Source organism: Rhipicephalus microplus, chromosome 8 (genome assembly GCF_043290135.1).
Source record: "Rhipicephalus microplus isolate Deutch F79 chromosome 8, USDA_Rmic, whole genome shotgun sequence".
Classification (NCBI taxonomy): domain Eukaryota; kingdom Metazoa; phylum Arthropoda; class Arachnida; order Ixodida; family Ixodidae; genus Rhipicephalus; species Rhipicephalus microplus.
The window spans coordinates 134079779-134103814 of record NC_134707.1 but is presented as its reverse complement, the minus strand read 5'-3'; the positions used below and the strand labels follow the sequence as shown (position 1 = coordinate 134103814).

The window sequence follows — 24036 nt, the reverse complement described above, 5'->3', positions numbered from 1 at the left end:
TTTTTCTGTTTTACTTGCTTGTATTTTATTTCTTTCTTACATCACCACGAGTCTGCGGCCAATCTGCTCAGGGTCAGGAATCCCGTCAAGCGGCTTTTTAGCAGCTTTTAATTTCTGTCCCTGCATCTTTTTCACTTTTTATTCTGATTTACATTTTGTTTTGTGTTTTGTTGTTATTGTGTTGTGTACTATAAAGGCGTGCTAACATTTGCGAAACGTCAGTATATCAACGCAGCGATGTGGCTTATGGCCGTGTAAGATGCGTCACAACACATCAGTCAAAAACGTCTTTTGTCTCCATATGTTAACAATTCCTTTGGACATGAAGGCGTGTGAAGCAAACATCCCGCAAAGATAAAGTGGGTACACATAAGTTACGCCGTTCCTTGGCGGTTGAGGACCGTGGCAACACGGAAAAAAAATGAGGGAGCTTTGATTTATTGTCTCGGAAAGACAGGATAAGTGCTCTTCAATTGCACAAATGGCCATCACACTTCCTTATTATTCAAGTAAGCGTGAGTGGAATCCAGACCTAAGAACGGTAGCGTCTTGATTTAAAACAATATATGCAAAATTATCAGTTGCAGAGCTGAGAGGCTTTTCAGGAGTAGCGAACTCGCTAATATAGGCGGAACGCCTATGAGTGGTGCAAGGCACATGCTCTACCGCAAATGGAATTCATCAGAGCGAGCATCTGCTTCACATTTAGAAGAGGCTCTTTAAAATTGGCTATATTTGGCGTTTTACTTAGTGTTTCTGAGTAGCCATTATTCTCGTATTTATTGTTGAAGATTCGGTGGACTACAGCCTGTTCCTTGGTTCGTTAAGGCTCTGCACTATTAGGGACAGTCGATCCAAGCTTGACACAGCCCCGGGAAGGTCGCACAATTGGTTACCTGCAAAAAGAACAAAAATGTTGAACGTAAATTACATGAAAACATGCAGTGATAACTTTTATAGAAGTACTGAGAGTCATCATTGCACACCGCGGAGGAGATGCGTTAAAAGCAATTATTTACTAAATAGATTAAGCTTGAAAATTTTGCGTGGCGTAAGTGTACAGCAACGGCTTGTGTTTTCTTCATTCTTTATTTATGCATTTGTGTGTGTGAATCATGTTATGGTCTTGTAGCTGAAATGACAATTATGTTGCTCTGAAATCAAGGTTTAGGCATATCAGCGCTTATTTAAAATGTGTTCGCTCATAAAGTCATTATATTAACAGTACTCTTGCTTCCGGTAATCGTTCTTTTGGCTGTCTTATACGTAGCTTTAAACAAGTGCCCACTATCGTTGCAAGCTCGCTTATGCAATGCTAATCCGACCTAAAACGCAATAAATATGTGCATCTCGGACACTTACAAAGACTGTATCATGAATTATTCTGTAGTGCGATCCCGTTCGCTTAATCTAATCTCAATACTCCCCTTTCTCAATAGTCAATGCTTGCAAAAGTTGATGACAATGGTTTGAATATTTGAATTGCCGTAAAAATTTTTGCGCACAACTTTCTTTTCATTTACTGTAGCACCGCCAATCACCTGGCCATCTTTCAATGACGATAAGAGTAGAAACTTGAGTGGGTTAGGAGGCATGCAGTTGGGAGGCATTCTGCAGGAATGCAGCTAATTGAGCTATTTGAAAGATACTCATGATGGTCGAAGGAAATAGGGCACAAAATGCAAAAAATCATACGACACAAGCCCTGTCTAGGAAATGAAACTGAAAGTTCAATGAAAAAAAAACAGGTGCGTATAAACATAAACGAGGTCACTAACGAAACTTTACCCCGTATGCTGATCTAAAACCTCGGCGTCTGAACTTTATCTGTACTGTACTGTCTCAGTCGTGCTGACCGTCGTGGGCCGTTCTGTGTTCCTTTTTCTTCGGCCCGGTTCCATGTGAATGCTTCAATCAAAAATGATCGCCAAGACATATTCTTCCGGCCAACTACTTTTTTTTCTCCCAGTACTATTTCTAACGGAGTGAAAGAGATCGTCTGCCGTTGTAAGCACTACGGTAATATCTTTCGCACCGCTCACATGAGAGGATCGGAACCTGCTGTCATCTTCCCTCGTTCGATAAACTGACATATATAGTTATATTATGCCTGGGATTTTACATCACAAAACTATCACATATATTGAGGGGCGCCGTAGTACAGCAATCCGGAAGACTTAAGGTGAGCAGCCAAGCAGCGCTATCCACCGAGATGGATGATAAACTAACATCAGCACATTCAAAGACGTTATTCAATTTTAAAACAACATGACGCGACATGTATTCGAATGGTTTATCATGTGCATTCGAATTGGGCACGTTAGTTCAATTTATATTTCTTTATATTTCAACCCTGGTCTTTTTTATCAACAAGTCTTTCATTATAGGCGAAAAACAAATGCTCTCCAGAACTTTAGAGAAGTGGTCTCTTTTATGGAACTGGGAGCTACCTTTCTTAACTAGTGATTGTCGCCAAATTTTTCTCAGATTGATTCCGAACACAACGTCAAGGGTATTTTATTGCAACACACTTGTTCTAGCTCCTTCATACCGGTTCCACCCAACGATTGAAACCAACTGCCAGGTGGCATTACTTCAACTTATACCCTCTCTTCAGTCATTATTACCGTGAAGGCTGTATGAGATCCAAACTTGGGGCACGCGTGGCACCATAGTTGTTCGCAGCCGCTGGTTTCCGAAACCACTTCAACTAAATGAGAAAACAATTAAGTACCAAGGACACAGTGATGCTTGAACCCGGGTCCGCTGCGTGTCAGCCCAGAATTCTACCACTGAGCCACGCCAGGCTTTTCTTTAAAGCATGAAATCATTACCAGTAATTGTGAACTACGCACAACACACTTCATCAGAAGTCAGGCCAACACACACAAGCGTCGAGAAGGGGACGCCACTCTGGAACGGGACAAGTCTCAACAACACTGCGCATTTGAGCAGCTATTTCTCGGAAGACGGATCTCATCGACCGTGGTGGCTCAGCGTGTTTATCAATCATTCAACTTTTAAATGCGAAGCATTTCTTGACGAATTTCGGTGACTTTGAGCTTATCTATCTATCTATCTATCTATCTATCTATCTATCTATCTATCTATCTATCTATCTATCTATCTATCTATCTATCTATCTATCTATCTATCTATCTAGCCGCTTACGTTTGGGTTTTCTCGTGGTCTCCCCATTAGCTTGTCGTGAACCACAATTAGTATGCAAGACTAAGGTGATTCGACGAATACGGCGCGCTTGTTAAGACATGAATAATGTCAGAGTCCCGTCGCGTACGTCGTCAAACACTTCCCGTCAGAGAGTGGCACATGCCCACGGGCGAGTATGTGCCGCTGGTTTGCGGTTATGTGCCACAGGTGACTGATACTTTGTACGCGCTCAGGAACAACGACAACACACATGGGCAATTTTTACGCGCGAGTGCTAAGAAATACCCGACGTTGGTAGCGTCGATCCGACGGGTGCCAGCTGTAATCGAACCCAATCATTCTGGGTGCCAATGAAGCATTTTACCACAGACCTACGCCAGGTCTCGGAAACATTCAGCAGCAGTCCGCGGCAAAGTCAACATCCCGTAAACGCCTCTTCTTGTATCTGCAGGGTGGGGCATTGACGATCACCGTATCAGTTTCCACGTGGACAGAAGGCCGTTCGAATCGACTGACAAGCCTCTGTTGGCGGCACTCGGGACCTGCGCAGTAAGCTAGCCGCTCCACAAGGGCTTTAAAAGACTCTGCGAACAGCGTCGTCGCCACATTCAGCAGCAGTCCGCGGCAAAGTCAACATCCCGTAAACGCCTCTTCTTGTATCTGCAGGTTGGTGGCGCTCCATTTTAAGGTATTTTCTGTAAAATAGCTTCACCGCGGCTGCTGCTGAGCCATTGTGCATTTTGGTTTTTTTTTGGTTTGTTGTCTTATCGTAAACTAGAATGCCATCAAATGTTGAACTCGCGAAAAGGCTCGAATCGCTCGAGACAAAGTTTGAAAACAAGTTGGAGGACCTCATGAATGACCTAACAGGAAGGCTACTAGAAAAAATCAAGAACCGTTCTATCGACGAACATGGTTCGCTTTGCGATACAGTGGAATTTCTAAGTAAGGAATATGATGCGATACGTGCAAGACAGGACGAGCTTATTGCTGCAAACAAAGCCCTTGCTAATGAAAATGAAGCCCTCAGAAAAAAATTGGCTGACCTTGATCAGTATTCCAGAATGAACAACGTTGAAATAAAGGGCGTCCCAAGTACTCAAGGAGAAGAATGCGCAGCCATTCTTGAGCAGGTTGGGCAAGCAATAGGCTGTCCTGTCTCAACTGATGACATTGATTGTGTTCACCGTGTTGCTGCAAAATCTGGCGAAAAAAATATCATTGCACGTTTTGTTTGTCGCGAAAAGAAAAATGAATTTGTTAAGAAGGCGCGAAAAGCTCGGATTCACACATCCCAGATCGGCTTCGGTAATTCGACTGATCGGGCCGTGTATGTAAACGATCACTTGACTCTCGAGAACAAAAAGTTGTTTTCTAGGGCTCTTGCGTTGAAGAAAGAAAAAAGGTGGTCCTTTCTGTGGACAGAAAACTGCCAGATAAAGGCGCGAAAGACTAACGACAGCAGGGTGTTTCGCATTCTCGCAGACTCAGATCTGCGCATTTTCACATAGTTTTCCTTCTTTTCTGATTACGACCATGAAATGCAACATATATGGGAAACATGGCTTCGTTGTCGCCCACTAATTTACGATCTTTGATATCTGACAACAATCCTTGCCTCGTTCACTTGAACGCAAGAAGCCTTCGGCGTAATCACGATAATATTAATAGCTTTCTTACTTCCCTTTCTGTTCCATTTTCTTTCATTTGCATAACCGAAACCTGGCTTTGTCAAGCTGATACTAACATGTTTGGATTTCCGTCTTATCAATCAGAATACTGTCACCGCTCAAATGATTGTCATGGAGGATCAGCTATATTTATTTCCGATAAAATCCCCTACACCAGAAGAAACGACATTAGTATACCTATTGCGCAGTGTGAGTCGGTATGGATTGAACTTGATCATTCCTTTTTGTCCGTTGATTCAAAAAAATTTGTTTTAGGCTGTATATACCGTTCGCCATCATCATGTTCATCTGAATTTATGATTCACCTCGATCGCATTTTCAACATATTAGCTGCAGAAAATAAACACGTTCTCATAGTGGGTGATATCAATATCAATTTGTTAGATATCGACAACAGGCTGTGTGTAAATTATACTGATTGCTTTAGTGGATTTGGTTACGAGCAACTCATAACGTCGCCAACAAGATGCACTCTTTATGGAAGAGAAACGCTTCTAGACCACGCATTAACTAACATCACTCCTGCACCCATCTCGGGGGTGATTAAAACTGATATTAGCGATCATTATCCTATTTTCATCATCTTTAACTCGTCGACCAGCTCGGACAGTACACGATACTTAGCCAAAGTATTCGATAAGAGCAGCTTTATAGAGGATATGAGTAATATCGATTGGTCTGAAGTTGAACAGGTGCAAGATCCTGAATGTGCACTTGAAAGTTTCTGCGATTTTTTTCGAGAAGCCGTGTCTCGGAATACAATTATTAGCAAATGTAAACGACGTTACAATTCACCTCGATGTCCTTGGATAACCAAGGGTCTTCTTAAAAGCATGCGTAAAAAAGAAAACTTATACAAAAAAACAAAGAAGCGACCTTTCAATCTAAAATTGGCATCGAGATACAAAAAGTACTGCAACATCTTAAATTCTTTGCTCAAAAAGGCTAAGAAAAGTTATTACGAAAAAGAATTTATAAGTCGTCAGAACAATTCTAAAAGAAAATGGGAGTTGCTCAATACATTCCTAAACAGAACAACGTGTCACACTTCAATCTCAAAAATTATGTATAATGACTGTACGTACGATGACGCGCTTGAAATAGCTAATGCTTTCAGTGACTTCTTTTTTGAAATTTACAATCAGGATCACACGGGCGCTGAATGTAGCATGAGTCGAGTTAATGTTTCGTTTTTTCTTTTCCCTGTAACATCAGAAGAAGTTTTCACCACTATTAAGAGCCTTAAAGATACCTCTCCTGGATTAGATGACATTCATGCACGTCACCTAAAAATGGTAGGCCAGTTAATCTCTCCAACGCTGGCCAGCATAATTAACAGCATCTTTAAAACTGGAATTTTTCCACACACCCTTAAGAACACAAAAGTCATACCCATTTTTAAGAAAGGTGATAGGTCAATTATTTCCAATTACCGACCTATTTCTATCTTATCATCCGTCAGCAAAATAATTGAGAAGCTATTTGTTAGTCGCCTGAATAGCTACCTAAAAAAATTTAATCTCTTGAACGACCACCAATTCGGTTTCCGTTCTGGTAGTTCAACCGACTTGGCGGTAATCTCATTAACAGACTACATTAAAAGTTCCATAGACAAAGGACTCATTGTTGGATCCGTATTCTTAGATTTTTCAAAAGCTTTTGATACAATTAATCATGGTATGTTACTAAAAAAATTAGAAGCCTATGGAATAACAGGGCCAGCGTTAATCCTTCTGAAAAACTACTTGTGTGACAGAAAGCAAACAGTTTATTTATCTGGCAAGTTTTCAGACACTAAAACAATTAATCAGGGGGTGCCACAGGGTTCAATCTTGGGACCATTATTATTCATCCTATATATTAATGATCTTCCTCTACACGCTTCACCCTCACAATGCATGTTATACGCTGATGACACTACTATCTCAGACTCGGATGTATCTATAACAACGTTAACTAATAAATTAAACACTGCCTTAGCTAATATTGTCACTTGGTGTCAGAATAATCACTTGATTTTAAATCCAAACAAAACTAAATTCATGGTTTTCCGTTCTCCTCAAAGACGACTTCAATTTTCACCTCAGGTAACCCTCGACTCCCACTTCATTTCGACTAGCGACTGCGTTTCATTTCTCGGTGTCTCTCTCGATGAACAACTAAAATTTCACAATCATATATCACAAGTTAGGAAAAGAACTTCTTTCGGCATAAGAGCACTAATAAAAGCTAGACATTGTCTACTTCTGCTCTCCTTTCACTTTATCACGCATTCATTCATAGTCATATAAAATACGGTATTGCTGCCTATGGCAACACATATCAGTGTCATTTCTCTTCTATTCAGCATATACAAAATCAAGCTCTGCGCATTATTTCTAACTTTAGTCGCGATAATATTAATTTCGTACGCATGGAGAATAACGTGCTCACCACTAATGATTTATTTGCATTTAACTTAATTACCTTGCTTTTCTGGTTAATTAATAAAGATCTCACCCACGAGTTCATTTCCTTGGATTCCTTGAAGAATAATAACCCTACTCGCTTTGCTCAAAAAAATAACTTCTTGCTGCCTAAAGCTTGTACTAATTATGGTAAAATGACAGCATCAATCAGTGCTATCAAAATATGGAATTCTCTTCCTCACCCCATCAAAACATCGTCATCTCTTCCTCTTTTAAAAAGAACACTCAAAGCTCATTTCTTGAACCAATAATTATAAGTTTTTCATAGCATGTACTGTTTTTAGTGCTTTTTTTCTTTCCTCTATACTTACATATGAACATTACGTGAAATACATTGTTATTGTTCATGGTGTATCTCTTTACATGCTTTCACTTTTGGTAGGAATATATATGTGTATATAGATGTGTGTATATACTTATATGTATGTGTATGTATATTTAATATCAGTATTTATAGAATTAGAAAACAGTTCTGTGCGCGTAAAAATGTCGATGTCTCCGATTATCATTACCGTAGTATTCTTTCATTATAACTATTGTACACTTGTTTTTTAAGTTGACTTGATATTTCTTTTATTTTTTCCATTTTCGTGCATATTTTGTAATCCTTACCTAATGATCATGTACAGAGGGTCCCGGTACGGTTCTTCTGACCTTGGGACCCTCTTCTGCATATCCTTAACGATGTAACCATACTATGCAAAAAATAAAGATTGATTGATTGATTGATTGATTGATTGAAAAAGTAGACGATAATCTTCGTGAAACGATATTAGTGGTTTCAGTGCTGCGTACCCAATTTTATAAACATCACATATGTACTACTTGGTACAGCCGTCACGTCGGGTTAACGTCAGATGTGATTAGTTGCCATGCGCTGTAGTTGATTTATGTAGCAGTGTCCAGGGCAAGCATCTTCGCGAGTATCAGTGCTTAATATCAATCAGCTTCTGGTGTAGCCGATACGCATGTTCCAGATGGCATCGTTTTGCAAGTGCAAACAACTAGTTACATAAACATCTGCAACTCTTCAACTTAAGTCTGTGTGTGCGACATTTGTACATTAGTTTAGCGCCATTTCCCGACGTGTTGCTCAATAAAAAATCGCTACACGATCATCTTTCTTCCGCATGCTTCGCATAATGTGGATTTCCAGGCACGTGGGATCCTCCGAAATTTTTCATAGTGATTAAGCCCCACAAAATAAACCGGTCATATGGAGTATTATCGGTCAGGCTCTTTTTGAAAGGAAGGAACCTAATACCATAAGCCATGATTGGAAGTTCATTTCTTATTGTCCATATATGAATGTTTTTGGGACTTGTTCAGTCACACAATTTGAATAGCGTAACGAGTGATTTATGCAATGCTCCAGCTCATTACAAAAGCTTGTTCCTGTTCCCCTATTAAATGTGGTGCATACCCACTTCAGGCATACTTCCTCATCATCGTCAGGTACTGCATGAACAATTGGAACAGAATTCCTTGCGAGTGTTAGCCTATACGAGTCTTCTCAGAAAAATGACGAGAAAGAGCATACATAGCAAATGCCGGTCTACTATCCAGAAATAATTAATAATGCAGTAGTGGGTACCCAGCAAGGGTGCTTCCAGCGTTTACCCAATGAACGTTTAGAAAATGCTCTGAAAGGCCACTCTTCTGGCTTTCGCTGTGACTGTGCTGCGCCTTCCGCGCAGGCATGGGGTTTCTTATCAGCTCACCAGCGTCGCGATAGCACTCTTCAGCTATCCGATGCATTTCCCTTCCCTACAATTTTCTTCCTAAACGTGTCGGTGTGCCGGGGTTTTCTTCTTTTTCTTGTTTTTGCACCATTTCTTTTCTTTAGGTTTCGCTGCCAGTATTGTATAGTTTTACCACGTTTGCTCCCTTTATTTGTTCGATTTACGTATAAGATGTATTGTGTTTCAACGAGCTCAGAAATATAAAAAAACAGCACGTTTTTTAACTTGCTTTTCTATTTTTATATGCTGTCACCCACTCCCTTCTGTAATGTTTCGGCAATCGATGGTTAAAAAATACAGTAAATAAAGTGAAATACGTTTTTCTCGCCTACGGCCCATTCATTTGTGCCTAGACGCCGTTGGCGTCACAGAAATATGGCGCAACGTGCATAATATTCAAGAACTCTCCGTATGAGTTCGTTTTAAGGGTATTACGTGCAAGAAATATGGTGCGAATAAACGGTACGTGTTAGCAAGGGAATCCAGAATAATTTTCGCAAAGTGCGAATCTTTAACATTTACTATAACAGGTGTGTTCTACAATTTGAACTTGATACAAATGTGACCACATAGTTTGGCACTGGAACCCGCGACGTCGATCTTACGGTAATGGCACCTCGTACGCTAAGCTAGCACAACGAAGAAAAGAAAATTAATAATTGTCGGCGACACAGGAGAAAAGACGTTCTAAAAATTCGTTTGTCACCAAAATGCATAGGTACTAATCATATTGAGGTCGATATTGGTCTAGCCAAGAGTTCTTACAATGTTTTTTTATTTAGTGTCGCACCTCTAGGAGCAGCGCTATGATTGAGCAAAGTGATCATTAGCAAATCGCACAATTATTATTTTTGACGAATGCCCCATCGCACCACGTTTAAAGAATAATAAACATTCACCCAAAAAGAACACATATATTTAACAATTATGTAATCATTCATACATCAGGCCTTACTGCAGCTCTAAAGAGATTTATAAAGGATGAAACTTGAAGTTATTTTGTTTATTTCGCTCACTGAGCTCCACGTAATCGTATCACAGCTGTTATGGAATTGAAAAAAAATTGAACATGACCAGCGCCGTCTCTTTTATTTTAGTGCTCGGGCGAAGGAGCCGATTTCAATGGTAGGCGGCCGTCGGTCCTAGTGCGGCATTTTGCCGCCAGGCGCCCCAATAGAAGTAGAGATGCCGCCGCGTAGCCTCTTGCGCGAACGAATACCGAGGCTGCATTCGAAGCTGCTGTACGGCTTAGTTTTCGGCTGTAATCACAATGTTTAAGGTGTATTGGAAACAAGGAAATGATTATCGAGAAGCACTCGTTGTTCCGGGCAATCAGCCCATTTCAAGGGCTTGAGTCGTTTGCGACTACTTGATCGAGGCATTCACGCATCGTTTTCTAGGTAGGCCGATACCGCATAGCTCATGCAAGTAATCCGCGAAAATCGTTTTGACACCGTGGTGTTTGCTAGACTGAAGTTGCTTTTTTGACTAACTGAAAGTCGATTCTTGAGAGAAGCCATTGCCACGACCTAATACTAAAAGCTTGGGTGCCTAATGTTCCCTGATGCTTGCTACTCTCTATAGTATAGCGTAGCACAATAGGCGGAAGCCTGGATTACATGCACTAAATAGCACAATATGCCACTAGCCTGCTTTTAGGGATATAGGTCATCATCCGCTCCCTTTGCAGAGCGTTACATGTGTTGCCAGCGAGATAAAGCAAGCGTCAAAAAGTGGGGAACTATGGCAGGTGATTTCACCATTTGAGAGCTTAAACAATGGAATCATCGTGAAATAGACAAGAACAGCTCTATATGCGGCGTGATCTCTGCGATCGTTGCCTGTGTTTTTAACAGGCGCTGTTAAAGTCTAGAGCTGACTCTCAAGTTGAGCGAAGGTGACAGGCACAAGAAATGCGGTCTGTGGTCAGCTGCTTGAGCTTGTCTGTGTATTCGTGGACGGATTGCTGTAGCTTTAATATACAGCTGCTCAGTTCTGTTTTTTTTTTCTGCTTCCATCTGGCATCTTAATTCGGTAGCGAGCCGCGTAGAGGCCAAATGGCTGTGTGGTGCCCATGGCTACCATTCAGCTTTGGCTCGTAATGTTAGCGTTGCACACGGCAGAGATCACGAGGCAGCGTTGCTACTGATATACTCACTTGCTGACTGTTCGTATGCAGCGCGCTCCCGTTAAGTGATTCCAATTGCCATGATGACAAACGTGACGGGTAGACTTCAGCCGCCATGCACTGCGTATAATCTATAAATGTACAGAAATTGATCGGTAGCAGCGTACGGCGTTTTCTCACGTCAGCGGCATGAAGACGGGTGATGCAAGAAAAAATCATTACGTGAAAACATCATGATGTGAAGTCACATATCATAAATGTTTGTGACGTATCGGAATATAACATAACTTGGTGGCATCATATTACATCTTCGCTTGGTTGAAATGGGCCGATCATGAGGGCAGTGCGTAATGAACTGAGGGGCAGAATTCTAGCTTTTTTTCCAACCCTTGAGGCAGTAAGAAACCCACGTTCGGCACAGAAATATCCCGGAGGGAAGAAAAAAGCATTTAGGGCGTTGAATTGGAAAAAAATGAGGATAGTATTTGCCTTTCAGTCGTTTGAAATTTCCAATGAAATCTAAGTGGAGTTCGTCGGTAAAACTTGAAGTTATTATCTCCAGATTACAGTGCCGTGTTCCCCCATTAAATTTTTATTTACACAGAGCTGGTCTGACACTCGCCCCTCTTTGTCCGTTTTGCAAAGATTCGGAAACCATTTAACTATATTTTGCTGTATGTCGTAACTGCCTAGTATTTAGCAAAAGACTTCTAGTTATTCTGTCTGCGAAGCTAGGCTTTAGTTTAACTAAAGAAACTTTTCTAAATTTCGGTGCCTCCATTTCGGGAAAGCCCACAGAGATGTGTTTGATGCGGTGGGAAATTTTATTTCAGACACTAAACGTATTGCAACAAAAGGCTTCCTTTCAGAAATAATCAAAAAAGAAGAGTCGGGAAGTAATATTTGAATTGGCAATAAATATTAGACATCATCGTCATCATCATCATCATCAGCCTGACTACGTCCACTGCAGGACAAAGGCCTCTCCCATGTTCCGCCAGTTAACCCGGTCCTGTGCTTGCTGCTTCCAATTTATACCCGCAAACTTCTTAATCTCATCTGCCCACCTAACCTTCTGTCTCCCCCTAACCCGCTTCCCTTCTCTGGGAATCCAGTCAGTTACCCTTAATGACCAGCGGTTATCCTGTCTACGCGCTACATGCCCTGCCCATGTCCATTTCTTGTTCTTGATTTCAGTTATGATATCCTTAACCCCCGTTTGTTCCCTAATCCACTCTGCTCTCTTCTTGTCTCTTAAGGTTACACCTACCATTTTTCTTTCCATTGCTCGCTGCGTCGTCCTCAATTTAAGCTGAACCCTCTTTGTAAGTCTCCAGGTTTCTGCTCCGTAGCTAAGTACCGGCAAGATACAGCTGTTATATACCTTTCTCTTGAGGGATAGTGGCAATCTACCTGTCATAATTTGAGAGTGCTTGCCGAATGTGCTCCACCCCATTCTTATTCTTCTAGTTATTTCAATCTCGTGGTTCGGCTCTGCGGTTATTACCTGCCCTAAGTAGACATAGTCTTTTACAACTTCAAGTGCACTATTACCTATCTCGAAGCGCTGCTCTTTGCCGAGGTTGTTGTACATTACTTTCGTTTTCTGCAGATTAATTTTAAGACCCACTTTTCTGCTCTCCTTGTCTAACTCCGTAATCATGAGTTGCAATTCGTCCCCCGAGTTACTCAGCAATGCAATGTCATCGGCGAAGCGCAGGTTACTAAGGTATTCTCCATTGACTCTTATCCCTAACTGTTCCCATTCTAGGCTTCTGAAAACCTCCTGTAAGCACGCGGTAAACAGCATTGGGGAAATTGTGTCCCCTTGCCTTACACCCTTCTTGATTGGTATTCTGTTGCTTTCTCTATGAAGCACTATGGTAGACATACATCCCAAGTTAATCGGGTTTAGCTCACTCAGCTGCCTGTTCCTCTCCCCAAATTAAATTATAGTCATTATATCTGTGAATGATTTATGTTTGCTCACTCTCTGAATCTTAGTTTTTTTATAATGTCTTCCTTCTACATATTTTTCTTTTATTTTTTTGTGTGCGATAGTGCAGTTACTGTCTACAAGATACTACGTGTGTTCTTGGCCAATCTCCCAGAGTGGGTATGTGCCATGAATTCTGGGCTACAAACAAAAAAACAAAAAAACTAACAAACAAACAAGTCGTCTCCGGTGAATCCATGACAGGACCGGCGAGTTTTTTTTTGTATATAATGAGAAATAAAAAAAAACGACGATCAGTTTATTTTTTTTTCGTCAGACAGGCAGAGTGTTGCACAACGTTATTATATACTGAGGCATGCAAATAATGGTGTTTCAATGGCTTGCAAGAGAAAATATAACGCGAATACTATAACACTCGAACGCATATATCGAACCGGTAGCACGGCCTGACAGGGCCAGGTGAAAACAGCGTGCTGCTATGTTCGTGTTGCTTTTCACCCTCCCTGCATCCGTGAAAGCCGTCAAGAAGGACAACTGCAAGTTAAGTCGCACGAAATCACGAATTCGTGAGCTTCCTAATACGCGCGGCCCTTCAGCGCCAGCATCCCGTAGTCTACTCGCGCAGTGCCATCATGCGGCAGCGGCGGGTGGAGGCGGAGCACGAGCTCGACGGCCTGAACAGAGCGTTCGCCCGGGCACGGAAAAAATAGAGGAGGCGCTGACATGACACACTCGGTCGCAGTGACAGTTGGGTGATCTGGCAAGGGTTCCTTAATATGCAACGGCGCAACGAAGGAACAAGAAACACACTCAATCAGAAATACACAAAGACAGGCGCTGGACTCCCATCTGATAGTTATTCATCTCGAAACGCACTTTTATACTCACACGTGGTCACGCACTGCTTTTGTGTGGTCACTTGTGAGTATAAAATAGCGTGTCAAGATGAAATAAGATCAAATGGGAGTCCAGCGCCTCTGTCCATGCAATTCTCATTGTGTGTTTACCGTCCCCTCGTTGCGCCGTTGCATAATCAGGAACCGAGCATGCAAGCGTACCGCAACTGTGACCGCCGAGGGATGCTCGCAGCTGCTCGGTCTGCGCCATCAGAATGGCCTCGTAAAGTGCCCGCCAGACACTCTTAGTGGCCTATTCCCGACATCGCGGCTTCGGTTTTATCGTCTGCACATCAATCATAGCGTCGCTCTCACAGCGTTTCTTCGTAGCCCCTCCACACATCGGCCATGCTTGGCGTAAGTGCGTGACCTCTCACCCCTGCTGCAGGCGGCTGCAGTAGTCGAGTGGCGCGCGCCTAAATTATGGCCTTCTCATCTGTGCTGTGGCTCGCTGACGAGAGCACGGTCGCCCTTCCTACTTTTCCGAACATTTCTGCCTTCAATGAAAGAAAAAGAAAAAAAAGGAGGAGCATTCCGTCACACGCCGAGCCTTGGCATGCCAACTCATATTGAAGCTGATCTTGTCGCCCCATCACGTAAGTTTTGTGTCAAGATCACGCAAGCCAATACTTGCCAAGACTTTTGGGTATAGAACCCGGTAGTTTTTGATGTAAGTGTGATTGTTTGGTGCAGACCGGCCGGATCACGTAGAAGTTTCAAAAACGGAACGCCACTGAGTGTACAATAACACGCTTTTACGTTCAGCAAGCTCAAGTCGATTCCACGAATAATCCCACGAAAAAAAAAATCGTGGTATACCTTATATCTAAAATTTACCTGGTATTTTTACAATATGCCCGTATGACCGAAAAGCTAGCACAAAATCACAGTCAGTTTTAAAGTAAAGTATTTTTCGAAGCACGGCGAAAAATCGAGAAGCGTCGCCGCGTCATGACGACCATTTTACGAAGACTGCGTTTTTGCCATTTCGCGACCGTGCTAACAGCATTGCTAGCTACACATCATATATATTTTTATTTGTAGCTCAAAGAGAAGTCATGAAAAAGTAGCTCACTTGAATTTCATTACTTCTAGGAAACACAAGTATTTTTTTTTTTAATTTCCAAAAACGCGTTTTTCAATCATGCTCGTTTTCGGCACATGATTACTGACTGTGTGAATGTGATAGCTTGTTCATACTCACGCAGAGTAATCCTCTGCGTGAGTAATTGTCTCCTGCATCTTAGTGGCTGTAGTAAACTTTGAAGTAATGAATCTTGATCAAAACACACAGAAAAAGCAAACGTGTTGGTCAACTAAAAGTATTTATTAAAAAAATATCCCACTCAAGATTTACTCAAAAATATTTAATTGTTCTCATAGAACTGTATTATATTCCGGAAAAAGATGTGGCATAATTTGACTCACAGCAAACTTACAAATTTTCAAAGATTGTGTTTGCAGTGCGTGCTCTTTATCTCGCAAACGTCATCTCTTGTGGCAAGAAAATACAACAACACCCTTTTGTTCTTCTCAGATTTGGCGAAATAACCGTAACGAGGTATTTACTGCGAATGAAAGGTGTTCGCCAAGAGGCTACCTTTTGAGTGAAATGTATTAGAGTATACTTCTAAATGGTTGTTCGCCGAAAAACAGGGACAAGAGGAATCAACACAAACATGAGCACCACCTACCACTCTAGAGTGGTTACTTCATAACCTCGTGCTCTTGTTTTGTTTATTTTTTGCGCAAACTAGTTAAAACGAAAGTTATCCGGCTTGGCCGATGCGAAGTTTTGTTTCCGTGCATTTCAGTTATTCACAACAACATTGCAGTGCTCGTACACGTACAGCATGAACCATGCCTATGTATTTGCCCTTTTTTTTCAGTAAACGTTCTATCAGAAAACCAATGAAGCGTCACGGAAAACCATGTAGGTTAGGATGACCTCCTAGCACTGGTATAAATTAAGAATACACAAACGGTGGCAGTGCCAACAGGCGAGCAACACAACGCAACCTGATGACCACAATCCCACACGCTTCGCCCGACTTTGCCGCTCTGTAGTGCAGAATCTTTGGATATAAATTGCATATACGTTAGATGATGCATTCTTCCTTGCGCATCCCAGTCCGACCAGTCAGCCAGTTCTCTGGAGGCACACCCTATATATGCGGATCGTTCGGGGATTAAGTGACCCGCGCTGCGCGCCTTCTTAGCAAACTTCTGCGACTTTGAGCATATCTATCTATCTATCTATCTATCTATCTATCTATCTATCTATCTATCTATCTATCTATCTATCTATCTATCTATCTATCTATCTATCTATCTATCTATCTATCTATCTATCTATCTGTCCATCTGTTTAGCCGCCTACGACTTTCAGCTCTCCTGGCCGTTTCAATAATAGTATCGATACCAAACTCGGTATGGCATAACAAGACTGTATGAAAAACATAATTGACAAGTCATAACATGAAAAGCATGAGATATATATCATCGATGTAAGGATTTACATTTCAAGGTCCTGAAGCTCTTGCGGTGGTTTTGTTCACATGACATGTTGTTGCACAACTAGTATGGGATGCCATGATTGCATGGTGAACACAAGCGACAGACCCTAACATTAAAATTATGACATGCATGTCATGTAACAACATGACTACATGACACGCTCATGATGCGCTCACGGCCAATTCATTAGCCTCGCATATACCAAATTTGGTAATACATTACGTGAACGAATGATTACCGTATGTGACTGGTGGAAACATGATAAGCATGAGATGCGTATCAAGTAACGACATGACTACAGGCTACACTAATGATGCGCTTGGGGCTGTTTCGCTATCTTCACATTTACCAAACTCGATATTATGTGAGGCGAACGAACGACATAGGTAAATGACACATCCAAACTTGTTAATCACGACATGCGTGTCATGTGACAACATGACTATACTCGGCGACAGCTTTTCTTGACAGCACTGTGGAAGCTATAGAGCCGAACCGCCTGCATGCGCGGGAGACGCTCTCGGTGCCGACCAGTGCGGACGCGCGAAGATCGGCTCCTGCTTTCAAGAATGCTTTCCTGTGGTATTCACGAATTTGTCGCCGAGTTTTTACTCTCATCGTGTGCCTAAGTTCTTAAGAAATCAGCAGATACCACCTTTGTGCCGGTGAGTGGACTTTTAAACCGTTTTTGGGACATTTTTACACGGCAACGCCACCGGGGGATTTAGGCCTAACCAAGGAGGTGATTGTCGCCGATGCGCCGGCCCGGCGCCAACGCGACTCAACGCTCTGCGCGTTCCAGTATCTGCAACTGAGAATGGAATACCAAGTAGATGGAGAGGACATCTCTCCAGAGGATTGCACGGAAGAAATGGGTTGGAAGGAAGCCGAAACGAGACGCTCAAGGAATAAGCAAGCCGTGGTTAGCGTTCCTGCTGCCAAGGGTTCAACCGAGGCCGGCGTTGCGGGAGACGCTCGAGCCAGTCGTAATAGGTATGACACCAAGCATACAATCGTGCGAGCAGGACGCATGCCGCCACTACCTAAGGACTTCAGCAAAATTGTGCTACGACCACGTGGAGGATTAAATATCTCGAGAATTGGCACTGGAGCCGTGGCAGACGCGATAGTACTGGCGGCCGGCGTCAAAGAGGAAGAGGCCATGCAGGACATCATCTGTTCCAACTTGCAGCAGAACATTATGGTGGCAAGCACTCCGGACCAAGACAGAGCTTCAAGATACCTCAAGGTCAAGCAAATTGACATTGGAGGCAAAGTTTTCGAGGTTAGCGCGTACGCCGCGGCACCCCACGACACTTGTAAAGGAGTGATTGGCGGGATCCCCGTAAGCGATACTCAGGACATTTTGACCCGAAAGATTGTGAACGCGAACAACCCGCTCGCGCTGCAGGCCAAGAGAATCAAGAACACCGGGACAATCATCATAGCGTTCGAGGGACACAAGGTGCCCAGATTCGTGAGATATGGACCTTCACTTTTGCAGTGCTCCCTTTACCGCAAGAACATCGATATTTGTTACGTCTGCGGAAAGCTGGGACATCGGGCTGACGTCTGTCCGAACCCAGCTGAAACAATCTGAAGAGGCTGCGAAATCAAGAACCCAGATAGCCTGCACCAGTGCAATCCAAGATGCAAGCTGTGCGACGGTCACCATCCCACGGCAGACAAGGAGTGCAAGAACAGGTTCTTAGTGCCATACGTCGTCAGACGCAGACGTTGGGAAAGATCGCGAGCAGCCGCAGAAGCCCGGGACGCATCAATCACATCGAGTCCAGACATCAATGACAAGCAGCTTATTCCAGCCTACGGGACCCAGAGCATCCAGACTACACAAGAACAGGAAAGGCGGCCCCACTCCAGGGGGAGGTCGCGTTCCAGAAGAGGTTCTATACCCAAGGCCCGCTCCCAATCACGGGGGCGCTCGAGTTCTCAAGGTCACCATCAGGGTCGGGATCAGCCTGGGCGGCACCCGAATGGCCAGCTACCTGGCGTTCAGTTCGAGATCACGGCTTCACACCCGGGGAGGACGCCTGCAGTTACTTCGAAAGGCAGCTGGGCTGAGCGAGTGCGCAACGGCGGGGCAGAGGTGATGACAGGTAAGCTGCCAGAGCATGATAGAATTGTACAGCTAGAGCAAGAAAACGCGAGACTTACAAAATCAAATGAGAGGCTATCAGCTGAGTTAAAGGAAATAAAAATTCTTCTCACTAAGCTAACCAGCGCGCAATCTTCACAGCCAATGCCTCAGCCAGTTGATATCCCTGTGGCTGAAAACGTGGGGGACTCGAGAACCGCGAAAAAGAGGGCAGTCATGGCAGAACACGTGAAAGCCAACCAAACGACCATGTCAGATATGAAAGTGGTGTTTGACACGCTCAGCAAAGTAGTAGCCAATCTTAGCGAGCAGATGGGTAGGCTACAATCAAGCGTGGCGGCACTGGAAGAGCATATGACTTTGCGCATTACAAAGGTCGAAGCATATCTGCATAACACAGCAAGGCCTCCTCATGCACCAAGCTCACCCCTTCGGCCACCAATACTAGGGGTACCAAACCTGTCGACAGGTGCAGCATCATGCTCTGGCCACCCATGTAATAACCATGATGGCAGCGCTACGTGAAGCATTTCGTATCTGGCAATGGAACTGTAGAGGTTACCTTAAAAAGAAGGCAACCCTGCAGCAGTATATCAGGAGCAGCCAAGAAAAGCCTCATATTATATTATTACAAGAGACCCTTTCACCGCAAGCAACGTTGCCTGGATTCCGGCCTGTAATAGGGGATACTGAAGGGAGGGGAGTCTGCACCTTCGTATGCAACAAACTAACGCACGTAACCCATGACCTCAAGATAGAAGCAGGCCGATTGGAACACGTCTTGGTAGAGATCGGGCCGGGTACCAGCAACCGTCAGAGCATTTTTATTCTTAATATATACAGCAGTCCAAAGGAACAAAAGCAAGGGTTCAAGGCGGTTTTAAAGAAAGCTGTTAATATCGCCGGGGAATGTCCACTCATCATAGCAGGTGATTTCAACGCCCCTCATCATACATGGGCTTACAAGTACAACACTGGGAAAGGAAATCGACTTTGGCAAAGTGCCAGTGAACTTGATCTCTCCCTAATCACAGACCCCAGCCTACCAAGAAGGCTTGGTACATCTTGCTGCAGGGATTCCACCCCGGACCTTACATTTGTAAGGAACATCAAGAAGGCCCAGTGGATGAACCTTGCTGTAGACCTAGGGAGTGACCACTGCATTTTTGCCACTACCTTCTCCGTGGAGCGTAAAAAGCAGAGAGAATTCCACTTCACAGACTGGGATAAGTTCAGGAAGATAAGGATGGAAAGGGAACAAGATGGCCACAGACAAGGCTTGGAGCAGTGGGTCAAACAGATTAAAGATGACATCAAATCCGTCTCTTCCACCATTACCACAGATCTTCCGGTTGAAAGAATGGATAGCCGGCTTGCTCATCTTCTTGAGGCAAAGCAAGCACTACTGAACCGTTGGAAGGGTCAGCGCCTGAACCGAAGACTGAGGAAGAAGATAGCTGAGGTAAACAGATCAGTCGAGGAACATTGTCGCGCACTATCGAGGCAGCAATGGGACGAAATCTGCAACTCCGTCGATGGTCAGATGCGCAATGGCAAGACATGGAATATGTTAAAGCATCTCCTCAACGAAAACACCACCAAAACAAATCAAAAGCATGTTATCGCTCGAATTTTGCATAAAGAGATAGGGCACACTACAGAACAGCAAGTTGTCCAGCAGCTCGTGCATAAGTACCTCCCAATCAAAAGAGGATTGGCACCACCAAGTAGACAGTACCAGGGCACGCCAAATCCAGGTCTTGAGGGCGACTTTAACATCGAGGAGATCAGAAGAGCCTTGCATGATCTCAACGGCAGGTCGGCCCCTGGCCCGGACGGTATATCAAACAAGGCCCTGCGTAACCTTGATGACGATTCAATTGAAACCCTGAGGGATATGATCAATTCAGCATGGAAAGAAGGCAGGTTGCCAGAGCAGTGAATCTGGCCAGCACAATCCTTATTCCTAAGCCAGGAAAGCCCCCTAACTTGGACAACATGAGGCCAATATCCTTGACATCATGTATCGGCAAGGTCGCAGAACATGCCATACTGCACAGGATAAACAAGTACTTGGAAGATAACAACATATATACACACAATATGGTTGGATTTAGGGCAGGGCTATCCACACAAGATGCATTGAAGCTTATCAAACACCAGGTCATTGACAATGAAACCAGAGACGTGAGAGCCATTCTGTGCCTAGATCTAGAAAACGCGTTTGACAACATCCACCACTCATTCATACTCGAAGCAATTTCCAAGCTTGGTCTAGGGAAAGCCTTCTATGACTACGTATGGTCCTTTCTTACAGATCGGAAAGCCGTGATGAAGATTGCAGATATCGAGACCGCAGAAATCGAACTAGAAGCAAGGGGCACGCCACAAGGGGCAGTGATTTCACCAATGCTGTTTAACATTGCCATGATTGGACTGTCAAAGAAATTATCGAGCATTGAAGGATTGAAGCACAGCATCTACGCAGATGACATTACCATCTGGTGCACAAGTGGAAGCGAGGGGCAGATTGAGAGCGCTCTGCAAGAGGCGATTGACACCGTAGAAGACTACCTTCGCCCTTCCGGGCTCAAGTGCTCCTCGAGTAAGTCAGAACTTTTGCTTTATCGGACTGCACGCCGGGGACCAAAGCCCAGGGGATGGAAGTCGTTAAATCAGATAGACATCCCTCTCCGTACAAATCAAGGGGATTCCATCCAGAGGGTCGACTCCATCAAAGTCCTGGGAATGCTGATAGAGTCTACCGGTGCCAACAGCAAATCTATAGCCAAGTTAACTCGGAAAACAGACAGTGCGGTGCACCTCATACGCAGAGTGGCCAACAAAAGAAATGGGATCAAGGAAGACAACCTCATCAGGTTGATGCATGCGTTTGTTCTAAGTCACTTCACATACGAGGCAGCAATGCACAACTGGTCAAGAGCAGAGTCCGAGACACTGAATGTGCTCCTCAGGAAAGTTATTAAGAAGGTCCTGGGCCTGCCCATACATACCAGCACCGAGCGTCTGCTTGAGCTTGGCATACACAACACGCTCGAAGAAATAGCAGAAGCCCAAAAGAGAGCACAGTTTGCAAGGTTATCTACTACAAGGTCGGGGAGAATGATCCTGCAGGAGCTGGGCCAAAACCCAATAGCAATCAGACGCAATTACAATGATATCCCTGACAACATCAGGGAGACTATCACGGTATCTCCTATACCGAGAAACATGCATCCAGAACACAACGTCGGAAGAAGGGTAGCGAGGGCCAGGACTATACTTCGTCAAGTCTCAAACTAGGAACGAGGGGTCGTATTTGTTGACGCGGCTTCCTACGCCAATGGGAAAGCGTTTGTGGCAGTGGTAGTCGATGGGGCTGGCCATGTCGTCAACTCAGCGACGGTCAGGACGAAAGACCCAATCATTGCGGAACAAGTGGCCATCGCCTTAGCACTCAAGATGGATAACATTGAAGTGGTCTACAGTGATTCCATGGCAGCACTACGGGCGTTCGCCAAGGGGACGGTCTGTGAACAAACGCTGAAAATACTGCAAGGCAAGAACATAACACATCATCTTCTGAGTTGGTTCCCAGCTCACCTTGGACAAATCAACGATTCCCCTCCCAATCTCAACGAAGCAGCACACGAGGCGGCGCGAGAACTCTCCAACCGCGCCTCCCCGGGGATGCGTTCTAGCGGTGAAGGGGATAACCGGGAAATTCTTACAACATATAACGAGCTCACTAAACATTTCTACCTGTCTAGAAGGATTTTCCCTCCACCTCACAAAAATCTAACCCGGCCCCAAGCACTTACATTAAGGCTTTTGCAAACGCGGGTGTACCCTGCATTGAAAATGTTACACATCATGTACCCTGACCTATACCCAAGTAATCTTTGTCCACATTGTGGGAAAATAGCTTCATTAGAACACATGCTCTGGCAGTGCACCAAATTCGCTCATTTATCGCACATCACCTCTGCCAGATGGGAGGCGGCAATCCGCAGCTCATCCTTGGCAGATCAGCTCTGGGCTGTCCACCAAGCCCGCGAGGCGGCTGAGGAGCTTGGCATCTCAGTCCCCACGTGGGAGCTGCCCGCAACACAGTGATCTGTGTTTTGGAGGACCAAATAAAAGTTTATCCAATCCAATCCAATCCAATCCTGCATGCGCGCGCGCCAGGAAATAGTACCTATTTTATTTTCTGATTCTAATAGCTACTTGGAACGCATAAATAAAACTTTCTTCATTATAAAGATAGAACAAGTATGGGACGCTGTTCATGGAAAAGAAGTTATCGTGCGCCCTAGTTTTTTTTCTTTTTTATTTTTTGGACGGCACCACGTTTTCCGCACGCCGGCTGCGTCTGCTGCTTGCTGCTTGCTGCGTCTGCTGATGCATAGTTTGCATAGCTATTATATCTTCACGGTGTCAAGACGTTGACGAAGGCAGCAGTCGGCCGGTAAACGGAAAGTCCGATTACAGCAATGCACACAGGCGCTGATAGCGGCGAGCACAGCATCGGCCGTGGAAAAGCCGCTCATCGTTCGGACGCGCCGTCTTTTATACATCACGCATCGAACTTTCCAGCCTTATCACTGGTGGCCGCGCAAGCTCTGAAATAAGCTTCACTGTTCGCGTCTTGCGCGCAATCTTAACAACGATATACAACAATTGTGAGGCTTCTCGAACACTGAGGCGCAGTCTGCTCCGATCATTGCTGACAGCCTTTGAGGGCGTAAACCGAATACAGCAAAACTGAAACAAGACAGGCCCGTGGCCGGATCGTGCCGCAACCGGCCTTCCATTTCGCCTGTACCAGGGCTCAATACCGTAAACGTTAACATTCGATCACGTGTGGCGCGTACCCGTATATACTGGGCTGAACACGGAACCTAAACTTCACTGTTATAAAGGCTGAACAATGCTGGGATAACGTTCTGAACAACGGAAAATTTTATATGTACCAGTATATAAACAGCACAGTAACTAGCTGCATGTATGCACTCTCATCAAAGTTTAACTCTGACGTTCCAATTTTGCATGCATACATTTAGCGAAACACACTAGCGCAGCGAGCAAGCGAAAACCGAAACTGGAACCGAAATCGGCTGCAAGCTGCCGCACTACTTGCGTACTAACACAAATGTGCGGAGGCCCCACCTCCGTAGCCTTCGCTCCAATGTCAAGAAAAGCTGTCGCCGAGTATACATGCCACGCTGATGATGAGGCTTGCCACGCCAGGCGCGCTGATAAGGCTTGCCATGCTGCGTTGCTTTGACGCACGTGCGTCTCAGTGCGTCCAGCGTCCCTCCGTCATGAAAAGAGGGAGACGCAGTGTTGC

General features: G+C 44.2%; 1 protein-coding gene across 1 annotated transcript in view; it reads right to left on the bottom strand.

Annotated features, from left to right (window-relative positions):
* Nucleotides 1-417: 417 nt before the first annotated feature.
* The window catches only part of nau (myogenic-determination protein nautilus), a 226640-nt gene continuing 203021 nt past the window's right edge, over nucleotides 418-24036 (bottom strand). The window contains exon 5 of the mRNA XM_075870747.1: nucleotides 418-896. Coding sequence (XP_075726862.1) covers nucleotides 802-896 — 95 coding nt within the window. The 3' untranslated portion in view covers nucleotides 418-801. The remainder of the gene's footprint in view (nucleotides 897-24036) is intronic.